The sequence below is a fragment of the Herpailurus yagouaroundi genome, unplaced genomic scaffold (assembly GCF_014898765.1).
Source record: "Herpailurus yagouaroundi ecotype Mexico unplaced genomic scaffold, PumYag 165, whole genome shotgun sequence".
Taxonomy (NCBI): domain Eukaryota; kingdom Metazoa; phylum Chordata; class Mammalia; order Carnivora; family Felidae; genus Herpailurus; species Herpailurus yagouaroundi.
Window position 1 is genome coordinate 33,841,520 of NW_024412406.1, and position 22,116 is coordinate 33,863,635.

The 22,116-nt window shown below is 39.4% G+C and overlaps 1 protein-coding gene across 3 annotated transcripts in view; it reads left to right on the top strand.

The window, feature by feature from the left end:
* Positions 1-22,116, top strand: part of PRKDC (protein kinase, DNA-activated, catalytic subunit) — a 203,611-nt gene that overhangs the window by 93,064 nt on the left and 88,431 nt on the right. For all 3 annotated transcript variants that reach the window (XM_040487835.1, XM_040487836.1, XM_040487837.1), the window contains 9 exons: positions 1,962-2,169; positions 4,946-5,124; positions 6,767-6,935; positions 7,184-7,249; positions 8,588-8,660; positions 9,752-9,900; positions 12,402-12,539; positions 12,972-13,091; positions 21,572-21,715. In XM_040487835.1, coding sequence (XP_040343769.1) covers positions 1,962-2,169; positions 4,946-5,124; positions 6,767-6,935; positions 7,184-7,249; positions 8,588-8,660; positions 9,752-9,900; positions 12,402-12,539; positions 12,972-13,091; positions 21,572-21,715 — 1,246 coding nt within the window. The remainder of the gene's footprint in view (positions 1-1,961; positions 2,170-4,945; positions 5,125-6,766; positions 6,936-7,183; positions 7,250-8,587; positions 8,661-9,751; positions 9,901-12,401; positions 12,540-12,971; positions 13,092-21,571; positions 21,716-22,116) is intronic.

The window sequence follows — 22,116 nt, forward strand, 5'->3', positions numbered from 1 at the left end:
GCTATAACTAGGAATATAATTGTTTTCTTAATAGCATCATAAAAACAAAGTAATAAATTTAGTAATAAATTTAACAAAAGCGCAAGACCTGTGCACTAAAAATTATAGTCCACTGCTGAGGGAAATAAAAAAATAAAGATTTAAATAAATGGAGAGACATCCCATGTTCATGAATTTGAAGATTCAACGTTTGTTAACATGGCAATTCTGTTAACTTGATATATAAATTTAATGTGAACGCTGTCAAAATTCCAGCAAGACTTTTGTGTGTGTGTGTGCAATTTAAAATTTTCATTTTAATTATAATTTACTTAGAATATACTCTCTGTGAGTTTTGTGTTCCTAAATCATTTGGTAAAGTTTTCTTCAATACGTAGCTGTTATACCAATTAGTTAGGTATGCTTATTTTAATTATCAGATTTTAGAAATGTTTATGTTTTTTCTTTTGATTTAATTTTCTTTTTGAACATGTAAAACATTTACATGATTTGAAGGTCATATCTGTATAATGAACTATATTCAGGAGTCTTATTTCTGTCTCTGTCCCCTCTCTTACTCCTTTTCATCTCCCTTTTTTTCCATCTCATGTCTTCTACAGATCACTACATGTTGGTACCAAGAGATCTTCTTCAATCCTTTTTTATTTAAATAACTGTATAATTATTCACTATAGCATACTATTTTGAAGCAGCCCCCTTGGGCTCAGTCTTTTGCTGTTAAAAATAATGTCACAGTGAATAGCCACGTGTATATGTCATTTTGTATTTTGCCAGTATGTCTTTGGAGTGGATTCCTTATACATAATTCAAAAATTAAATGCATTTGTAATCTTGCTAGCTTTTACCACATCCCTTATTTTGAGGCTGTGATTATTTACATTCCCTCGACAATGTATGAGAGTGTCTGTCTCATCACAGTCTTGCCAACAGAGTATATTGTCAAACACTTGGATTTTTTTCCAATTATATAGGTGAGAGGGGATCTCTCAGTGTTGTTTTAGTTTATATTTCTCTTATTATGAGTGAAATAGAGCATATACTCATATATTTAGAGCTCATTTGCATTTATTTTAAGTAAACTATCTGCTGGCCCATTTTTTGTTACCAGATTTTTGCTCTTTTTCCTTTTCTTTCCCTGCTCCTCTTTTTAACTTTCTGTGTAATTGTTTTAGGGCTGTGCATCTCTGTTGTGCTCAGTATCAGGAAGCTCTTCAGAAGAATTTAAATCTAAGACCGTGCCCAAATAAATGTTACAGAAGCCCATGTAGCATCTGTCCTGCAGCCTTACAGTTTTGTGACTGAATTACCTTCATCTAATATTTTTACTCTGGTTCCTATTTACCTTCGGAGTATCAGGATTTTAGAACCGGAAAAAGATTTTAATAATCATTTAGTCCTAACCTCACATTTTTATAGGTGAAGAAACTAACTGTATTCTTAGTTTATAGATTTATAGACAGAATCTTATAGATGATCATTCAAGTATCTTTCATTCCAGATAAGAACATAAAGGGCCAGATGAATGTATCTCTGTATAGGAAATACGAATGGCAGTTTGTTACTAGGAAGAGACTAGAATTTGTAAATTATGATCCATGAGATTCAAATTCTGGAATTGTGATCATCTTCAGGCCTGAGACTCTCCCATAGCCTCAGCTGTTTTCTAAACAACATCAGATTTGAAAGTAAATGAAAACTGTTCTTAATGCCTAAATTTGGCATGAAGATTTCTGGGGATGAGTATAATAATATGATTTATGTACAGATGTTTCTTGTTTTTCATGGTGTGTGTGTGTATATATATATATATATGTGTGTATATATATATACATATATATATAATCTTTAAAGTTATTTTTTTAATTTGTAGTCATTGGTATTTATTTTGCTTGTTTTATGTGTGGGCACTCAAAATATTTGTTCAAAGCAGGGATATTCATATAATTTTCTTTTTTTCTTAGGAGTTCATGTGTCACACAATTAGCCCTTTTGGAAAGTGTGTACAGAATGTTCAAGAGGGATGACCTACTTTCAAATGTCACTCGCCAAGCATTTGTAGATCGCTGCCTTCTCACTCTGCTGTGGCACTGTAGCCCGAATGCCTTGATAGAATTCTTTAGCAAAATTGTGGTGGATGCCATTGATGTGTTGAAGTCTAGATTTACAAAGGTATTGTACATCTGTTATTAAATGTACTATTAATTTTTTTTTAGTGTTTCATTTATTATTCTTGAGAGTAAGACAGAGTGTGAGCAGGGGAGGGAGAGAGAAAGAGAGGGAGACACAGAATCTGAAGCAGGCTGCATTCTCTGAGCTGTCAGTACAGAGCCTGATGTGGGGCTCAAACTTATGAACCGTGAGACCGTGTCCTAAGCTGCAGTCGGACACTTAACCAACTGAGCCACCCAGGCACCCCTTAAATTGACTATCAATAAGAATTGATAAATCTCCTTGGCTGGTGTTCTTAAAAACTTCTGTATGTTCAGTCAGAAGATCTCTGTTGCTCAAGGAGCATCACTTCAACAGTTTGGTAACAACTTGTAGTTACATGGGATCTGCGTTAGTTTCCTGAGGGTGCTCTAACAAATTACCGCCACCATGGTGTAGAACAACAAAAACTTATCCTCTCATAGTTCTGCGGCCAGAAATCAGTTTCCTTGGGCTGAAATCAAGGTGTTGCAAGGCTCCGGAGGCCCTAAAGGAAAATCCGTTCTTTGCCTCTTCCAGCTTCTGGCAGCTGCCAGCATTCTGTGGCTTGTGGCCACATCACTCCTCTCCCTCCTTCTGTGGTCACATTGCCTCCTCCTCTTCCGTCTCATTTCTCTCTGCATGTGTTGTATTGAGGGCCCACTTGGATGATCTCCCCATCTCAAGATCCTTTACTTGATTTCATCTGTGTAGTTCTTTTTTGTCATGTAAGGTAACATTCATGGTTTCAGTGATTAAAATGTGGGTATTTGTATGTGGATATTGTTCAGCTGAATACAGTCCACCTGCACCAAATGTTCCCTCTTGCAAAATACATTTATCCCATCCCAACATCCCCCAAAGTCTAAATGCATTATAGCATCAACTTTTAAGTCCAAGGTTGCATCTGAATATCATCAGCTCAGAGTCCTTTTTCATCATTCAAATCATATGAATCAGGTATGGGTGGGATTCTGGGTATGATCCATCATGGGGCAAAATTCTTTCCATTTGTGGACCTGTGAAACTAGGAAACAAATTATTTGTTTTTCTTGCCTGTAGAATTCAGGGATTATAACAGCCTTTTTTCATTTCATTTTGTCTCTGTCCCTTTCAGTCCAAGCTGGTGGTGTTTCTTCTGGTATGACATTCTCAAAAACTCTGCAGCTCTCCTATGTATGCCTTAGAGGTTTACTAACAGGAGAGTCCTCCACAGATCTTTGCTGGATAATTCCATCTCTGTTCCTGGTTCTGATGAAATAATTGAGGGCATCCATGAGTCCCATGCTTAATTTCTTTAGCAGTAGTCCAAGATTGTCTAGCTACACCCTTGTTGTCTTTGGAGCCACTTTTTTAACAGTGAATCTCCTAATGTTAGCATCTTTTACAGTCTGGATAAGCTGAGAATTTCTCAAATCAAGTTTTGGTTCTTTTTGCCCAGCAGTTCCTAACTCAATTTATCTCTTGCCCCTCACATTTTATTTTAAGCAGCAAAGAAGAAAGGGGGTAGCACCTTCTAAAAATTTGCTTGGAAATTTTTAGTTAAATATTCAAGTGCATGGCTTGTAAGTTCTGCTGTGTGTGCAGCCATAGAACACTATTTAGCTAAGTTTTCTGCCACTGTATTACAAGGATCTCCTTTCCTTCGGTGTCAAAAAATATGTTCTTTATTTCCTTCTGAGACCTCACCGGCAGCTACTTTAACATCCATATTTATACCAAAGATGTGTTTATGATGATTGAGATGTTCCCTAAGACAATTTGGTTTTGCTAGTATGCTTTTTCACTTCCTTCTGAGCCCTCACCAGCAATGCCTTCAGTGCTGGTATTTCTACCAGCAGTCTCTGCAGGCAGTTTAGGCTTTTTCTGTCATGCATGGCAAATTTCAGCCTCTACCCATCATCCAATTCCAAAGTCACTTTCATATTTTTGGCATTTGTTACAGGAGATTAAACTCTTAATGCCAAAATGTGTGTTATTTCCTGAATCTTCAAGTAATAAATTACCATAAGCTTGGTGGCTTAGAACAACAGAGATTTATTCTCTCCCAGTTTTGGAGGCCAGAAGTCCAAAACTAGTTTTACTGACCTAAATTTATGGTGTTGTCATGGCCACGCTTGCCCCTGTGGCTCTGAGTGTCTACTTCCTGTCTCCTCCAGCTTCTGGTGGCTGGTGGCATTCCTTGTATGTGGCTGTGTCACTCTGACCTCTAATTCTGTCATCACATTGCCTTTTCCTTTCTGTCTCATCCCTTTATGTATCCTCTTATACGGTTACATATGATTTCATCTAGGGCCCACATGACCAATCCAAAATTGTCGCCCAATCTCAAGATCCTTAACTTAATCACATTTGCAAAGTCCTTTTTTTGCCTTATGAGAACTCATAGGTTCTGGGAGTTAGGACTTGGATACCTTTAGGAAATACCATAAATAGTTGAAAATCTTGTTTTTTAATACATTGAAGTTTCACCTGTTGTCATCATGACTTTGATAAGATTTTGTGTAAAAGTCCTATATTGATGCCCTAAGTTCTCTATTTGGATATTATGTGTTATTTCCTGCCACATTCAACGTAACACATCAATATACCCATGTTTCTGACCCTTGGCAGTCTCCTATTGAAGTGATTCAACATGTTTGTTAAAATTATTTTCTATGTAAAGAGCATTGAGTATTAAATTGAACATTTGATATATTAAAAAACTATTTTGCTTGTTTGATGAGACCAAAGACAATTACTTGTTACTTTTCCTTAGCTAAATGAATCTACCTTTGATACTCAAATCACCAAGAAGATGGGCTGTTACAAGATCCTAGATGTGATGTATTCTCGTCTTCCAAAAGATGATGTTCACTCGAAGGAGTCTAAAATTAATCAGGTTTTCCATGGCTCATGTGTTACAGAAGGAAGTGAACTTACAAAGACACTTATTAAGTAAGATTTTTAGTTAATTTGGGGTTGTATTTGATGCGTTAATATTTTTGATGCATGTATTTTATGCATGTATATAATGTGAATAAATGTTTATTTAAATATGAGTTTTTATGGTTTTGTTTTTTTTCTTGTGCACAAACTACTTAGGTGTACTTTAATTTAGCAGGTTGTGGGTAACGTGTTTTATCCTATACTCATCTTTTATAAGGAATAAAACTTCTTTTCTTTTATTGTTTTTTTCTACCATTTTCCTCCCTTAATAGGTTGATATATTTTTAGTGGCATGATTTACAGCACGAAGGGATTTATGTATTATAGTTTTCCTGACCTCCATTTGAAATTAAAGGAATATTGCATGTTTAAGCAGGTTTTCTGTAAAATACAAAGCAGTCCAGTACATTTTCTCTAAAAGTGGCCTTCTCATGAAGTTCCCTCTTAGTTAATATTGACACAGACATTGCCAGGCCTCATTTGCCTTTCCCAAGCAAGCTGTTCCGTACTGTCCTCTTACCCTCACCCTTCTTTTACCTCCTCGGGGAATGATGTGCCCGGCATCCATTCATCTGCACTAACAAGAGACTTGGGCGTCCTGTTTTATTTCCCTTCATCTTCGTCTCTCCGGCCTGCATGTCCACCCTGTCAGTCATCACATCTGGCGGGGGTTGTCTCCTCAGCACTCCCAAGACTGGTGCCCTTTTCTCATCCTCCTTCCTTCGCCTAGCGTTGTAGCGTCTGGTGTTCTTTGGGGAACCACTGCAGTGTAGTCTCCTTCTCCGTTACTCTCCCCGCTCCTGGGCTTGTCTCTATCAGTTTTGTCTGTGCTGCTGCTAGTCTGATAATACCTCTGCAGTGTGAACCTGATTGTTTCATCCTCCTACCTGATGAAACACTTCAAAAGAACCTCATCTTCAGTAACAGGGACCAGCAAACTTTTCCTGTAAACGTCCCACTCGATAGTAACTATTTTCAGGTTTGCAGGCTATATGGTCTCTTCCAACTACTGCAGTGTACTGGGAAAGCAGTCATAAACAATGTGGAAACGAAGGGGCATGGCTGTGTTCTGACAACACTGTTTTCAAAAGTAGTTGGCCGTCTGGGCATTGTTTGGAGATCGCATTGCGCAGAATGCACTCCTGGCTCCATAGCATGGCAGGCGAGCTCTTCCGGGAACGCCCGCCTCTCCACCTTCGGCTCACTGCCAGGCACTGCCAGTTCCCACCTCATCTTCTGAACACGCAGTGTGGTGCCTTGCTGGCAGTGACACTCTTCTCTCTGCTCATAATCTTCACATAACTTGGAAATCAAAATTCGGTCCCGATAATTTCTCTTAAAACTTCGTTGGCTCCTTCGCCTGGGTTACTGTCCATCTTCCTTGTTTCCATGTCTTAACTTACCGTGCTTGTTGCTGTTGCTGTGCATACCACAGTGTGGTGAAATCCCTGGGCACTGTCTTCCCTCGAGGTGTGCATGAATATAGTGACTTGCTTGACTTTTATTTTTGGTACCTGGTACTGTGCTGGGCACAAACCTGACACTCGGAAAAGGCTAAACTGAATTGAGATCCTGTTGTCGGGCATTGTTGGGCTCTAGCGATGATTTCCCTGTTAGGTGAATTGATTTTTCACCTGGATCTACTCTGCAGATTGTGCTATGATGCATTTACAGAGAACATGGCGGGTGAGAATCAGTTGCTAGAGAGGAGAAGACTGTATCATTGTGCTGCGTACAACTGTGCCATTTCTGTTATCTGCTGTGTCTTCACCGAATTAAAATTTTACCAAGGTTTTCTGTTGAGTGAAAAACCTGAAAAGGTAGGCTTCTGAAATTTTCACTGTTGCTGCCATTGTAGGATTGCAAGTTAGATTCTATGAATTAAAATTGTATCATAATTTGCACCTTCTTATAATATTAAAGATGTAGTTCTTTGAGTTCTGTATGTATATATTTTAAAGCCAAAATGCTTCCCCATGAATTATAAGTAGCTTTAACTCTATAGTAGCATCAGCAATAACAATTTCCACTATTCAGATATTTTTATTACAACTTTTTGGACTTACAGAACTTGCTTATTTTTGAAAATCTGATTGACCTGAAACGCTGCTACACATTTCCTGTAGAAGTTGAGGTGAGTCAAATTTTTAATGGTGTTTCCAAGTTTAAAAAATTTACCAAGAGCTTATAGAAGAAAAAGCAATATGTTATGATGAACAAAAACTCCCAGTATCAAGTCTGCTTTGAACTATAAAATCTGGTAGTTTAATGTAGTTCAGCCTCTCAGGCACCTATAAAAACATGATCATAACTCGACTTTTGCTCTTTTAGCTAGTAAAGGATAGAAAATGGCAATAAAAGGAGCTGGGAGGACATATGCCAGCAGTGTTTTGCTGAGTTAATTTATCTGTTCTGTGAAATTGAGATCCATCCAGATACAGAATTATAACGCTCTGGCCCTGCTTGGGTGATTTGGCAGGATAATGGGGGTGCTGTGAGCTGACGTCATGTGGATAAGTGGAAAACTTGCTGTGGCAAACGTGACAAGCTTGACTTTAGCCAGGCTGAGTTTGACACGCCAACCTCAGCGATTGGTAGGAGATTGTCACTGCAGCTTTTCACAGCCCATTGGAAATGGGAATTGGGCGGGCAGAGTGCCAGAGCTCTGGGTTGTCTGGGTCAGGAACTATCATTCATGTTCACCTGCCTAGCTGCTGACCTCGACCACATCTAAGTCGTTCATGAGTTCATGTAAATGGTTGCTTCCTGCCTTGTGCCCTTTTGGAACAAGACTGGGAACTTTTCTCAAGGTGTAACACTGTTCAAAGGACTAAAAATCCAAAAAATAATAGCACTAGTGTATTAAGCATTCAGACACTTGGTATGTGTCACTTCTAAACTTTGCAACAGCACTGTGAGGTACTATGATATACCATAACCATGCAGTTGAGGAAACTGAGCTCGTAAGTAAAGTACAGACTGTTAGTAATTTGGGCCTGTGGCTGCCACATCTTAGCCCACCTGGGTCCCCAAGCAATTTGGCAAAAAAATTATTTTTGCAGGTTGGCAAAGTTTTATTTATTTTTAAATGCTTATTTATTCATTTTGAGAGAGAGAGGGAGCACGAGCAGGGGCACAGAGAGAGAGTCCCAAGCAGGCTCTGCGCTATCAGCACAGAGCCCGACTCGGGGCTTGATCTCAGGAACCGCAAGATTATGACCTCAGCTAAAATTGAGTTGGATGCTTACCCAGCTGAGCATCCAGGTGCCTCAAAAAATTAATTTTTAAACAAGACTTTTATCAAATTTAAAAGCATTAAAAAATATCCATAAAGAAATACAGGTGAGTGCCCTTCAGGAGTGCTTTTCCCACAGATTCTCACAGAACCCCACTGAGGCAATTGCTACTAAACTAGAAAATCGTGATCAGGATTTTACAAAGTTTTAAGTGGTGTATTTGTTTTGCCTGATAGGTTCCTATGGAAAGAAGGAAAAAGTACATTGAAATTAGGAAAGAAGCCAGGGAAGCAGGAAATGGGGATTCAGGTAGGTTGTTTTTAAAAGATGAGAAAGATTCTAATAGTTGGTATTTGTTACGTAAATAAAAAATATTTTAAGTACACCAAAACATTGAAACAGAGTTTGAAAAGGTTTTATGTGGCAAGTAGAATTTTACTTTGAAAGAAATTTAATCAGCTAAACTTTTACCTATGTAGAAAGATCTCAGAATGGCCAAAGAGGGCTGAGAAATGGTATGCTTTTTCTTAAAAGTGCAGGATTGGTTGATAGTTATCTATGTTTGTATATGGATTATGTCTGTATGTTGTTTAAATACATTCAAGAATCTGTGTTAAAATACAGATCTCATCCTGCCATTCCTCTGCTCCAAACCTCTGTCAACTCCCACTTCCCTGAAGACAGAGCTGCCTAAGACCCCTGACCCACCTGCTGCCCCCCTGCTACTCTCCTGCTCACTCTGCTCCAGTAGCACTGCCCCCCTGCCTGTACCTATAGGCACCAGGCTCCTTTTGGCCCCAGGGCATTTGCACATGATGTTTCCTCAGCCTGGAATAATCTTGGTCCCAGATATCAGCGTTTTGTTTAATGCCAGCCTTTGAAGGAAGTTGTCCTGGCTTCCTGTTATAAAATTATCTGTCTCTTGCTCCACATGCTCCTTGTTTCATTTTTTTGCTTAATTTTTCTTCATACCTTTTTTTTTCCTGACTTGAGGATAAATTTTGGACCAGTTTTGTAAATTCTTTACATTTGTGAATTGGTTGTTTTTCAGTAGTATCTTTTCCCACATTTATGTTAGACTTTTTATGCAGAATGTACCCCGTCAAAATTTTAACTGCAAAGAAATTCTGTTAACATCATATTCAAAAATTGTATGTGGTTTAACTTAATTTCTTTGTCCATGACAGTATAGAATAACTGCTCACTAATGACAAAAGCAGGAGGAGGTGTCTTTTCCCCATTTCCTTTTTGCTTTGTTAATCTGGATTATCAGTGGAGAATCACAGGATTGATAAAAGCCTTAGTTAACACAGTCTTTTAATTTTATTAATATCATTTGAGCTTAGAGAAATACATTTTTTACTAATTTGAATAAATGTATTTTGTTCTTTATATCTTAGGTGGCCCTCATTATATATCTTCCTTGTCGTATTTGGCAGACAGCAGCCTGAGTGAGGAAATGAGTCAATTTGATTTCTCAACTGGAGTTCAGAGCTATTCATACGGTTCCCAAGACCCTAAATCTACCACTGGTCATTTTCGGAGACGGGTGATCACATGTCACATATTAAGAAATATTGTTGGCATTTATAAAGGAATGGGGCTTCATACTTGGGGGAAACTAGTTCTGTGTCAGTAGTCCTCAGAGAATAGCGTGCAGAGAATTTTCCAAGATCTGAGTCCCAGCTTTCCATCCTCTAGACTCAGCAGTTGGATTTTGTCAGTACAGGAAAGAAAGCTGTCTGCAGGGGCTGATTCACAGTAACCAGTCTCCATGAGATTACTGTTTTAAATCAGAACTGCCTTTAAGGGTTTCCAGTGAGAAAGACGACTACCATACTCAGAGGTCTTGCTGGTATGACTGTTGCATTCTCTCTCTACAGAAAACGAAGAAGCTGTTTGAATATTTGATGTTGTCTAACTGAGATAACTGAATGCATCTGTATTCACAAATAATAGCTTGACCTCATAAACAGGAAACTTGTAGGTAGACAGACACCTGTGCACCTACACAGACACACACATGTGTACATATGTGTAAAAGCATGAGTTCCACAGATACATCTGATTCCTGTCCAGGGTTCATTCAAGTTTTTTCCCTTTCCAGTTTCTTTGATATGCACTAACTTCTTTCTCTCAACCCCTTTTCTTTCCTCCATACTGATGTCCTCCCGGAGTGGGTCCTGACCCACAGGCGGGCACCTCACTCTTTCCTTCTCCATCCCCAGACATTGCCAGGCAGCTCTTGCCCCCTCTGGTCTGCCCAGCGGCTTTTTGCCCGAGGAGGGTGGGAGCAGTGCAGCGTTTTTGAAGTTGAATTTGTCTGTACCTTACGTTGCCTCTTGGGTTGGCTTCTCTCTTTTTTAATGACTGTTTCAAAGAGGAGCCATTCATTAGTTCTTTCACCTAGATTATGTCATACATCTCTGCTGGGCAATAAAAGAGTGTGACTTTGTTCTGTTATGGCTACACTGGCTAGTGAGACTCCTCTTTTGTGAACAAAAGAGGCATCTTGGGTTCAATCCTCGTGCCTTCAGTTTGATCGCATGACTGAGTCGTAGTTCAGATGTATCTAGTCCTTGTGAGCAGCATCTTGATATACAATAATTTTTACTGAAAAACCTGTTGAGTAGATCTGAATGCAGTCAAATATTGTAACTCCTTTGACACCTTACCAAGTATATGGAAAAAGGGACATTAAGATTATTCTAATTGATTTTTGTGGCTGATTGAATGTGGTTTTTTCTTGTCTCTTATAAATCTGATAGTGTGTAAAATTTACTGTTTCAGTGCTCATTTAGCACTGTTCCTAGTAGAACATAACATCACTTCCTGTCATTTCTAAAACCCCCAGTTTATAGAAATTATCCATTGTCTTTGGGAGGAAAGAGACCATACCCACAATGGTTGTAAGAAGACTCCTTTTCCAAATACTATACATCTTTGGGAAGTGATGTTCTGAAATAGTTCCTGCTATCAGGGCAGACAGAATTACAGAATTATGTAGGGCCGTTTTATTCCTCTTTCTACTCAGTTTCTGTAAGTACTTTAACTGTCTAAAAATTTCTTCTTGGGATTTCTCAAATCTTTCTTTTCTGAAAATTATCTTCCTGGGAAATATCCAGATAAATTGTTCAGCTCTGTGTGTGTGTGTGTGTGTGTGTGTGTGTGTGTGTGTGTGTGTGTGTAAAATTTACTATGTATATAAAACCTCAATTCATTACATTTATAAAATAATTATCTCTGCTATAATTTCTAAGAGAATTTTAGGGTCAACAATGGTTTAAAAATTTTGTTCTTTTATTAAAGTATCAAAGCAAATTAAGGACTTTATGAAGTTTTTCAGAGAAAAACTCATTTTCAGTTTACTGAGAAAAGAAATGTTAGTAAAAGTTTATCTTAAAATTATGTGTCAGTAGCTCCACTTTCTCCATAACATGGCAACTAAGAATCATGGAGACTATTGTTCTCAAGATATTGAGCATTCTTGGGCCTCCTAGAGAGAAACATTTGGAAAGATCTTTGTGTTTGTACAAAGCAACACATGTCTGCATGGATGCTATAACCTGAGTATGACCCCCAAGGAGATCTCTCCCCATGAGGAGATCAGAGGAGAATTATGTATCTATAACTTAAGGAAGATATGAGGTCCTGTAATTTTTTCTAAGTTGTTTAATAAGAAAACCTAATAAGTATATTTAATATTATTACCCAAGTATCGTTGTTACGTAAGTGTGTGTTTTGTGATATTGCCCCCAAAGTCAGAATATCACATGCACTGAAATTTTATTATTTTTAATTTTTTATTTATTTTAGAGAGAGAGAGAGCACAAGTGGGGGAGAGGGGCAGAGGGAGAGAGCGATAGAATCCCAAGCAGGTTCTACACTCAGTGTGGAGCCTGACAGAGGGCTTGATCCCATGACCCTGGGATCATGACCTGAGCTGAAATCAAGAGTTGGATGCTCAACCAACTGGCCCACCGACCCAGAGGCCCCTGTATACTAATCTAACAGTGTACTCTGCATCATCAGATTCTTCCCTTTTCCTAGGATTATAAGGATCCCGTGATCCAAGATGCTGTCCTGGAGTTAGAAATGGATGAGCTTAATCAGCACGAATGTATGGCAACCATGACAGCCCTGATTAAGCACATGCAAAGAAATCATATCCTACCTAAAAGAGAAGAGGTTTGTTTCTGCTAATCTGATGGTGTCTCATTTAATACTGTTTATTGCTATCACAGTAAGAATGAACACTTAATGTCAAATACCAAATTCTGTATCTAATAAACGTGATTTTTGTTGCTTGTGTGTTAAATTTTTTAAACAATTTTAATGTTTATTTATTTATTTTGAGAGAGACCAGGGGAGGGGCAGAAAGAGAGAGGGAGAGAGAGAATCCTAAGCAGGCTCCATGCTGTCAGCACAGAGCCAGACATGGGGCTTGATCTAACGAACCCTGAGATCATGACCTGAGCTGAAGTCAAGAGTCAGATGCTTGACTGACTGAGCCGCCCAGGAGCCTTTTGTTACTCGTCTCTTATTTTGTCATCTCATGATATCAAAGTGTGAAGTTATTTTATTCCACTTTTTAAGGTAACTTTGAATGGATTATTTCAGGGTTCAGTGCCAAGCAGTCTTCCCCCTTGGATGAAATTTCTTCATGACAAACTAGGAAATCCATCAGTATCATTAAATATCCGTCTCTTCTTAGCCAAGCTTGTTATTAATACAGAAGAGGTAAGTAATTTATTATTTCTTTAAAAATTCTTTGCAGTTTTATGTATGTACTTAAAACTCCTAATAAAGAAACGATGTAAAGGAACAGAGCATGACGTTTTTGTTCTCTGAACAAATTTGTTCAACATCAATCTTTTAATCATTTTTTCAACTTGAAAATTAAATTTTATTGTGTTAGAAATGATCTTTTTATAAAGCGCATGTGTTGGCACTTTCTAATGGGTTCCAGCCTAATTAGTTTATAGGAGCAAAAATGGTGAAAATATTCCTATTAATGATATTGAAAAAGACCTGACTTTTAGATAATTGCTGAATTTATCAGTTGGTTTATGTATAGCACCACATCAGGGGAGACCTCTTCCACCGGTGGCAGTTAGGGAAGAGAGCCCTTGAGTGACGTGAAAAGTGCAGTGGGAATTTATATTCTGTGTATAAAGAACACTGTGGACAGAGACGGCATCTGACAGAGCCAGGCATGTCTCCATTGACAGCACAGACCATGGGCACATGGTCCAGAGAAGTGTGGCCACATGGCTTGGGCGGGTGAGCTAGGCCAGGTCATCAGGATTCATGTAGAGGGTGCAGCTCATTTGTTGAGCAGTAAGGAGCCACTGATGGGTGCCAGGTGGAATGATGTGATCCACGTTGCTCCATACAAAGTCCTTTTAGGCAGCACTGCAAATTGAGGGGCTGCAGCAGGGCCCGTGTTCCCCAGGGTCACACCTGATTTCTAGCTCCCAGGGCTGCTGTAACAGTGGAACCACAGACCGGGTGGCTTAAACAACAGAAACTGATTGCCTCGTGGTTCTGAAAGCCAGAAGCCTGAGATCAAGGTGTTGGTGAGGATGGTTCCTTTTGAGGGCTGGGATTGAGAATCTGTTCCAGGCCTCTCTTCCAGTTTATGGTGGCCTCAGGCATTTTTTTTTTTTTTCCAGCACATAGATGCTGTTTTTCTTGAGTCTTCACATTGGCTTTCCTCTTTGCATCTGTCTCAGTATGTACAAATTTTCCCTTTTAATAAGGACATTGTCATTGGATTAGAGCCCATCCTAATGACCTCTCATAACTTCATAATCTTCAGAGACCCTATTTCTAAATCAGGTCACATTTATAGATGTTGAGAATTAGTACTTCAGTATCCTTTTGGGAGACACAGAACAACCCATAACGCTTGGGGTCACATGTAATTTCTAGCTCATGTTCCTGAGTGCTGACTTGATGGCTACCAGAAAGGGAGCTGGTGTCTTTATTTCTGGGTCATTTCTTGTTAGCCTGGGAGTGGGTAAGCAGGTTGACAAGGAAGCATGCTGAACTTGTTCACACATGTGGATGTGAGTTGCCTCTGAGACATCACTGAGAGATTTCCTGGGGTGTTGTGCATGACGGGGGCTCAGGAGTGACTAGGGGAATGGTTTGCAAAAGATGTTCCAGAGGCTCCGTTGTCTTACAGAAGAAAAGATTAGAACTTGCGTTTACATTAATTATTAAAATTTCAACATTTATTTATTTTCTTTATTGATATATTTTTAAGTTTTTATTTAGATTCCAATTAGCATACAGTGTAATATTAGTTTCAAGTGTAGAATTTAGTGATTCAGCACTTAAATACAGCACCCAGTGCTCATCACAAGGGCCCTCCTTAATACCCTTCACCTATTTAACCCATCCTTCCCCCCCCCCCTTCCCCTCTGGTAACCCTCAGTTTCTTCTCTGTAGTTAAGAGTCTATTTCTTGGTTTCTTCCCTTTACCACCCCCCAAGTTTTGTGTGTTTTTTTTTTTCTTAAATTCCACACGAGTGAAATCATATGGTATGTATCTTTCTCTGACTAAATTATTTCACTTAGCATATTACTCTCTAGTTCCGTCCCCATTGTTGTAAATGGCAAGATTTCATTCTTTTTTATAGGTGAGTTTTATACACACACACACACACACACACACCCCATCTTCTTTACCCATTCATCAATTGATGGACACTTGAGCTGCATGTATTTCTTGGCTGTTGCAGATAATGCTGCTAGAAACATCAGCGTGCACGTATCCCTTTGTTTGGGTTTTTTTTTTTGTTTTTGGTTTTGTTGTCTTAAGTAGGCTTCAAACCCATTGTGGAGCCCAGTGCGGGGCTTGAACTCATGACCCTGAGGGTCAAGACTTGAACCAAGATCAACGGTCAGATGCTTAACCAACTGAGCCGCCCAGGAGCGCCTGCATATATCCCTTTGATTTAGTGTTTTCATATTCTTTAGTTAAATACCCAGTAGTGCAATTGCTGGATCATAGGGTAGTTAGTTCTATTTTTAATATTTTGAGGAACCTCCATACTGTTTTCCAGAGTGGCTGCACCAGTTTGCATTCCCACCAAAAGTGTAAGAGAGTTCCCCTTGCTCCCCATCCTCTCCAACATTTGTTTCCTTGTTGTTGTTTTTTAATGTTTATTTATTTATTTATTTATTTGAGAGAGAGAGAGAGAGCATGTGTGAGCTGGGGAGAGGGAATCCTAAGCAGGCTTTGTGCTGTCAGCTCAGAGGCAGACATGGGACTCGATCCCACGAACCGTGAGATCATGATCTGAGCTGAAACCAAGAGTCAGACTCTTAACCAACAGAGCCACCCAGGCACCCCTCTGTGTTGTTAACTTTAGCCACTATGACTGGTGTGAGATGATATGTCATTGTAGTTTTGACTTGTACTTCCCTGATTGATGAGTGATGTTGAGCATCTTTTCATGTGTCTGCTGGTCTTCTGTAGATTTCCTTGGGAAAAAAAGCCTATTCATGTCTTCTGTCTATTTTTTAACTGGCTTATTGTTTTTTTGGGTGAATTTGAGAAGTTCTTATAGACTTTGGATTCTAGCCCTTTATCAGATAAGTCATTTGCAAACCTCCATTCTGGAGGTTGCCTTTTAAGCATAGGTTGCCTCAACAAAGCTAAAAGGCAACCTTTGGAATGGGAGATAATTGTAAATGACATAGCTGGTATCTAAAGTCTATAAAGAACTTCTCAAAAAACAACCCATTTAAGAAGTGGGCAGAAGACATGAATAGACACTTTTCCAAAGAAGACATCCAAAAGGCTTTTTAGTTCTGTCGATTGTTACCTTCACCGTGCAGCAGCTTTTTTTATTTCAATGAAGTCCCTGTACATTTTTGCTTTTGTTTCCCTTGCCTCTGGAGATAATATCTAGTAAGAAGTTCCTATGGCCAATGTCAGAGGTTACTGCCTATGTTCTCCTCCAGGATTTTAATGGTTTCCTGTATCACATTTATGTCTTATATCCATTTTGAGTTCCATTTTTGTGTATGGTGTAAGAAAGTGGTCCAGTTTCATTCTTCTGCATGTTGCTGTCCAGTTTTCCCAGCACCATTTTTTTAAGAGACAGTCTTTTTCCTATTGAATATTCTTGCCTCCTTTGTCAAAGATTAGTTCGCCATATACTTGTGGGTTCATTTCTGGGTTTTCTATTCTGTTCCATTGATCTTTGTGTCTGTTTTTGTGCCAGTACCATACTGTGTTAATCACTCTTTCTTTGCAATACAACTTGAAGTCCAAAATTATGATGCCTCTAGCTTTGCTTTTCTTTTTTACAGATTGTTTTGGCTATTCAGGGACTTTTGTAGTTCCATACAGATTTTAGGATTATTTGTTCTAGCTCTGTGAAGAACGCTGGTGTTATTTTGTTAGGGATTGCATTGAATGTATAGATCGCTTTGGGTAGTAACGATATTTTAACACTGTTTGTTCTTCCTATCCATGAGCATGGGTGGAATGTTTTTCCATTTCTTTGTGTCTTCCTCAATTTCTTTCATTAAGTTTTATAGTTTTCAGAGTACAGATCTTTTCCCTCTTTGGTTAGGTTTATTCCTGGGTATCTTGTGGGTTTTGGTACAATTGTGAGTGGGGTCAATTGCTTGATTTCTCTTTCTGCAAGTTCATTATTGGTGTATAGAAATGTAACCGGTTTCTGCACATTGATTTTGTATCCTGTGACTTTACTGAATTCATTTATCAGTTCTAGCAGTTTTTTTGGTGGAGTCTTTTGTGTTTTCTATGTAGAGTATCATGTCATCTGCAAATAGTGAAAGTTTGACTTCTTCCTTGGCTGATTTGGATGCCTTTTATTTGTTTGTGTTGTTTGAGTGCTATGGTTAGGACATTCAGTACTATGTTAAATAACAGTGGTCAGAGTAGACATCACTATCTTTTTCCTGAACATAGAGGAAAAGCTCTCAGTTTTTACCCATTGAGGATAATATTAGCTGTGGGTTTTTCATGTATGGCCTTTATTATGTTGATGTATGTTTCCTGTAACTCTACTTTGTTGAGTTTTTGTCATGAATGGATGTTGTACTTTGTCCAGTGCTTTTCTGCATCTTTTCAAAGGATCATATGGTTCTTATCCTTCCCTTCATTAATGTGATGTATTACATTGATTGAGTTGTGAAAATTGAACCACCCTTGCAGCCCAGTTATAAATTTCATTTGATTTGTGATGAATCACAATTTTATTGTATTGTTGGATTCAGTTTCCTGATATTTTATTGAGTATTTTTGCATCCATGTTTATCAGGGTATTGCCTTTTAGTTCTCTTTTTTAATGGAATCTTTTTCTGGTTTCAGTTAAAAATTTCAACTTTTAAACTTATTCGTTTATCATACAGATCTTCCTTGACTTATGATGAAGTTATATCCCAATAAACCCAGCATAAGTTGAAGCTATCATAAGTCGATAATGCATGTAGTACACCTGCCTTGCTGAATGAACATCATAGCTTAGACTCACCTACCTTAAACATGCTCAGAGTGTTTATGTCCATCTGTAGTTGGGTAATATCATCTAACAAAAGCCCATTTTATAATGAGGTGCTGAATATCTCATGTAATTTATTCAGTGCTGTGCTGAAAGTGAAAGCCAGAGTGGATGTATGGGTACAGGATGGTTTTAAGTGTATCAGTTGCTCACCCTCGTGATAGCATAGCTGACGGGGAGCTATGGTGCAGGTGCCGCTGCCCCTGCTCAGCGTCTTGGGGCTATCATCCCACACACTGCTGGCCTAGAAGGTAAAAGTTCAAAGTACAGTTTCTACTGAAAGTGTGTGGCTTTCACAGCATGATTAAGTCCAAAAATCTTAAGTTGAACCATTGGAAGTCAGGTACTGTCTGTAGTTTAATAATAAAGAAGTTTGTGGAGATCGGGGGAAGATGGCGGTATAGGAGGACTCTGGGCTCACTGCGTCCTGCTGATCACTTAGATTCCACCCACACTTGCCTAAATAACCCAGAAAACCGCCAGAAGACTAGCAGAACGGAGTCTCCAGAGCCAGGCGCAGACGAGACGCCCACGGAAGAGGGTAGGAAGGGCGGAGAGGCGGTGCACGCTCCACGGACTGGTGGGAGGGAGCCGGGGCGGAGGGGTGGCCCGCCGGCCAAGCAGAGACCCCGAGTCTGGCTGGCAAAAGTGAAAGGGCCGGATGGAGTGTGTTCCGACAGCAAGAGGGACTTGACATCTGGAAGGTTATAAGCTAACAGCTCTGCTAGGAGAGCAGGAAGGTTGGAGGACAATGGAAGGGAGAGTGGCTGAGCCCCGGGACGACAGAGCTCAGTTTGGCGGGGAACAAAGGCCCTCGCCAGTGCCATCTCCCTCGCCCATCCCCCTCGCCCATCCCCCAGCCAAAATCCCAAAGGGAACCAGTTCCTGCCAGGGAACTTGCTGGCACCGTGCAAACACCCAACGCTGTGCTTCTGCGGATCCATCCCTCCGGAGGGTCTGACTCCCTCCCGGTGCGGCAGGGCCCCTCCCGAAACGGATCTCCGAAGGAAAAGCGAGCTGAGCCTCCCCCTCCCGCCCCTGTGCACCTTGCCGATCCACCCCAGCTAATACGCCAGATCCCCAGCACCACAAGCCTGGCAGTGTGCAAGTAGCCCAGATGGGCCACGCCACCCCACAGTGAATCCCGCCCCTAGGAGAGGGGAAGAGAAGGTACACACCAGTCTGACTGTGGCCCCATTGGTGGGCTGGGGACAGACATTGGGTCTGACTGCGGCCCCACCCACCAACGCCAGTTATTCAAGATAGCACAGGGGAAGTGCCCCACAGTTCTGCACCACTCCAGGGACTATCCAAAATGACGAAACGGAAGAATTCCCCTCAAAAGAATCTCCAGTAAATAACGACAGCTAATGAACTGATCAAAAAGGATTTAAACAATATAACAGAAAGTGAATTTAGAATAATAGTCATAAAATTAATCACTGGGCTTGAAAACAGTATAAAGGACAGCAGAGAATCTATTGCTACAGAGATCAAGGGACTAAGGAACAGCCAGGAGGAGCTAAAAAATGCTATAAATGAGCTGCAAAATAAAATGGAGACCACCACAGCTCAGATTGAAGAGGCAGAGGAGAGAATAGGGGAACTAGAAGATAAATTTATAAAAAAAGAAGAAGCTGAGAAAAAGATAAAAAAAAATCCAGGAGTATGAGGGGAAAATTAGAGAACTAAGTGATGCACTAAAGAGAAATAATTTACGCATAATTGGTATTCCAGAGGAGGAAGAGAGAGGGAAAGGTGCTGAAGGTGTACTTGAAGAAATAATAGCTGAGAACTTCCCTGATCTGGGGAAGGAAAAAGGCATTGAAATCCAAGAGGCACAGAGAACTCCCTTCAGATGTGATTTGAATGGATCTTCTGCACGACATATCATAGGGAAACTGGCAACATACAAGGATTAAGAGAAAATTCTGAAAGCAGCTAGGGATAAACGTGCTCCAACATATAAAGGGAGACCGATAAGATTCGTGACCGATCTCTCTACTGAAACTTGGCAGGCCAGAAAGGAATGGCAGGAAATCTTCAATGTGATGAACAGAAAAAGTATGCAGCCGAGAATCCTCTATCCAGCAAGTCTGTCATTTAGAAGGAGAGATAAAGGTCTTCCCAAACAAACAAAAACTGAAGGAATTCGTCACCACTAAACCAGCCCTACAAGAGATCCTAAGGGGGATCCTGTGAGACAAAGTACCAGAGACGTTGCTACAAGCATGTGGGAATGCAAACTGGTGCAGCCACTCTGGAAAACAGTGTGGAGGTTCCTCAAAAAATTAAAAATAGACCTACCCTATGACCCAGCAATAGCACTGCTAGAAATTTACCCAAGGGATACTGGAGTACTGATGCATAGGGGCACTTGTACCCCAATGTTTATAGCAGCACTCTCAACAATAGCCAAATTGTGGAAAGAGCCTAAATGTCCATCAACTGATGAATGGATAAAGAAATTGTGGTTTATATACAGAATGGAGTACTACGTGGCAATGAGAAAGAATGAAATATGGCCCTTTGTAGCAACATGGATGGGACTGGAGAGTGTTATGCTAAGTGAAATAAGCCATACAGAGAAAGACAGATACCATATGTTTTCACTCTTATGTGGATTCTGAGAAACTTAACAGAAGACCATGGGGGAGGGGAAGGAAAAAAAAGAAGAGGTTAGAGTGGGAGAGAGCCAAAGCATAAGAGACTCTTAAAAACTGAGAACAAACTGAGGGCTGATGGGGGGTGGGAGGGAGGAGAGGGTGGGTGATGGGTATTGAGGAGGGCACCTTTCGGGATGAGCACTGGGTGTTGTATGGAAACCAATTTGACGATAAATTTCATATATTGAAAAAAAATAAAAAATTAAAAAATTAAAGAAGAAAAAAATAAAACTATACAACAACAACAAAAAAATAACGAAGTTTTTGTTTGTAATTTATAAATAAATCAATACATACATGGAGAGTGTTCGAACTTTTTTTACTTATGGGGTGTATAAACAAAGATTTGAGACCACACAGATTTAAGCTGTGAGAGTAGTCCCTGAGGAAACATATTTAGTAAAAACAAAGTGGCGAAAGTTAAGAAGATAGGTAGCTTGAATTATATCTTAATCTGTTCGTTTGCATCAAAATAGCATTATTGTGTAGTTTCTAAAATAAACTAAATTGAATTTAGAATATGGGTACATTTTCTTTAGACTTCAGAGGTCTTGAGAAAATGAAGTCAATAACACAATGACTTCTATAAGAAATGAAAGAACATTAGCCACATGCATCTACCTAATTTTTATATTCTCGTTTTTCATATACTCTATGCATTTGCATAAAATAACAGTTCTCTAGAGCTGCATATTATTCAGATAGGATAAGATTGATAAAGAGTACTTTCATTTTGATTTTTAAGAGCATAGTTGTATCAGGTTTTCAACAAAGAAAAGATCAGAAGTCCATTTCCCTTGAATTGTGGTTTCAAGGACCCATGAGGAGAGAATTCAACAGAGAATCTGATCTGATGAAGCAGGGTAATTGTTGGAATTTACATCTGTTTTGGATTTAGGTCAAATCATAATATTAAATTTTAGCTGATGGAGGATATGTTCCTAAATTAATAATTTGGTTATTCCAAATAATTGTTTTGCTGTTTGACTTTTAAATTCTCTTCCAGGTCTTTCGCCCTTATGCGAAGTATTGGCTCAGCCCCTTGCTGCAGCTGGTGGTTTCTGAAAACAATGGAGGAGAAGGAATTCACTACATGGTGGTCGAGATAGTGGTGACTCTTCTTTCATGGACAGGAATAGCTACTCCTGTGGTAAGAATGGACACGTCTTTTATGGAGTGCTATGTCAGTCTCTTGCTGATATCATAAACAAATTGATGACAGATAATCCAAACTCCTCTTAATGACTTAAGAGTCACCATTTTTAACATTAATCGTCATATTGCTGTGGTGCTGTTATACTAAATGGCTTCATACTGCTTCAGGTCTGTTTTCTTAGATTTCTGATTTCTTAGATTTCTTTCGATAATGCCTCTGACTTTGCTTTTATTTTTAAGCTATCAGGTATTTATTTTGTTTGTTGCTTTTATTTGCTAGGACCTTGGAAACTAGACTAATGATTTCTTAAAAATAAGTGTGAAATAAATGTCAGTAGACCCTGAATATTAGGTCTTGAAAACTTCTGTTGTAACTAAAGTCCGTGGATGTTTTGG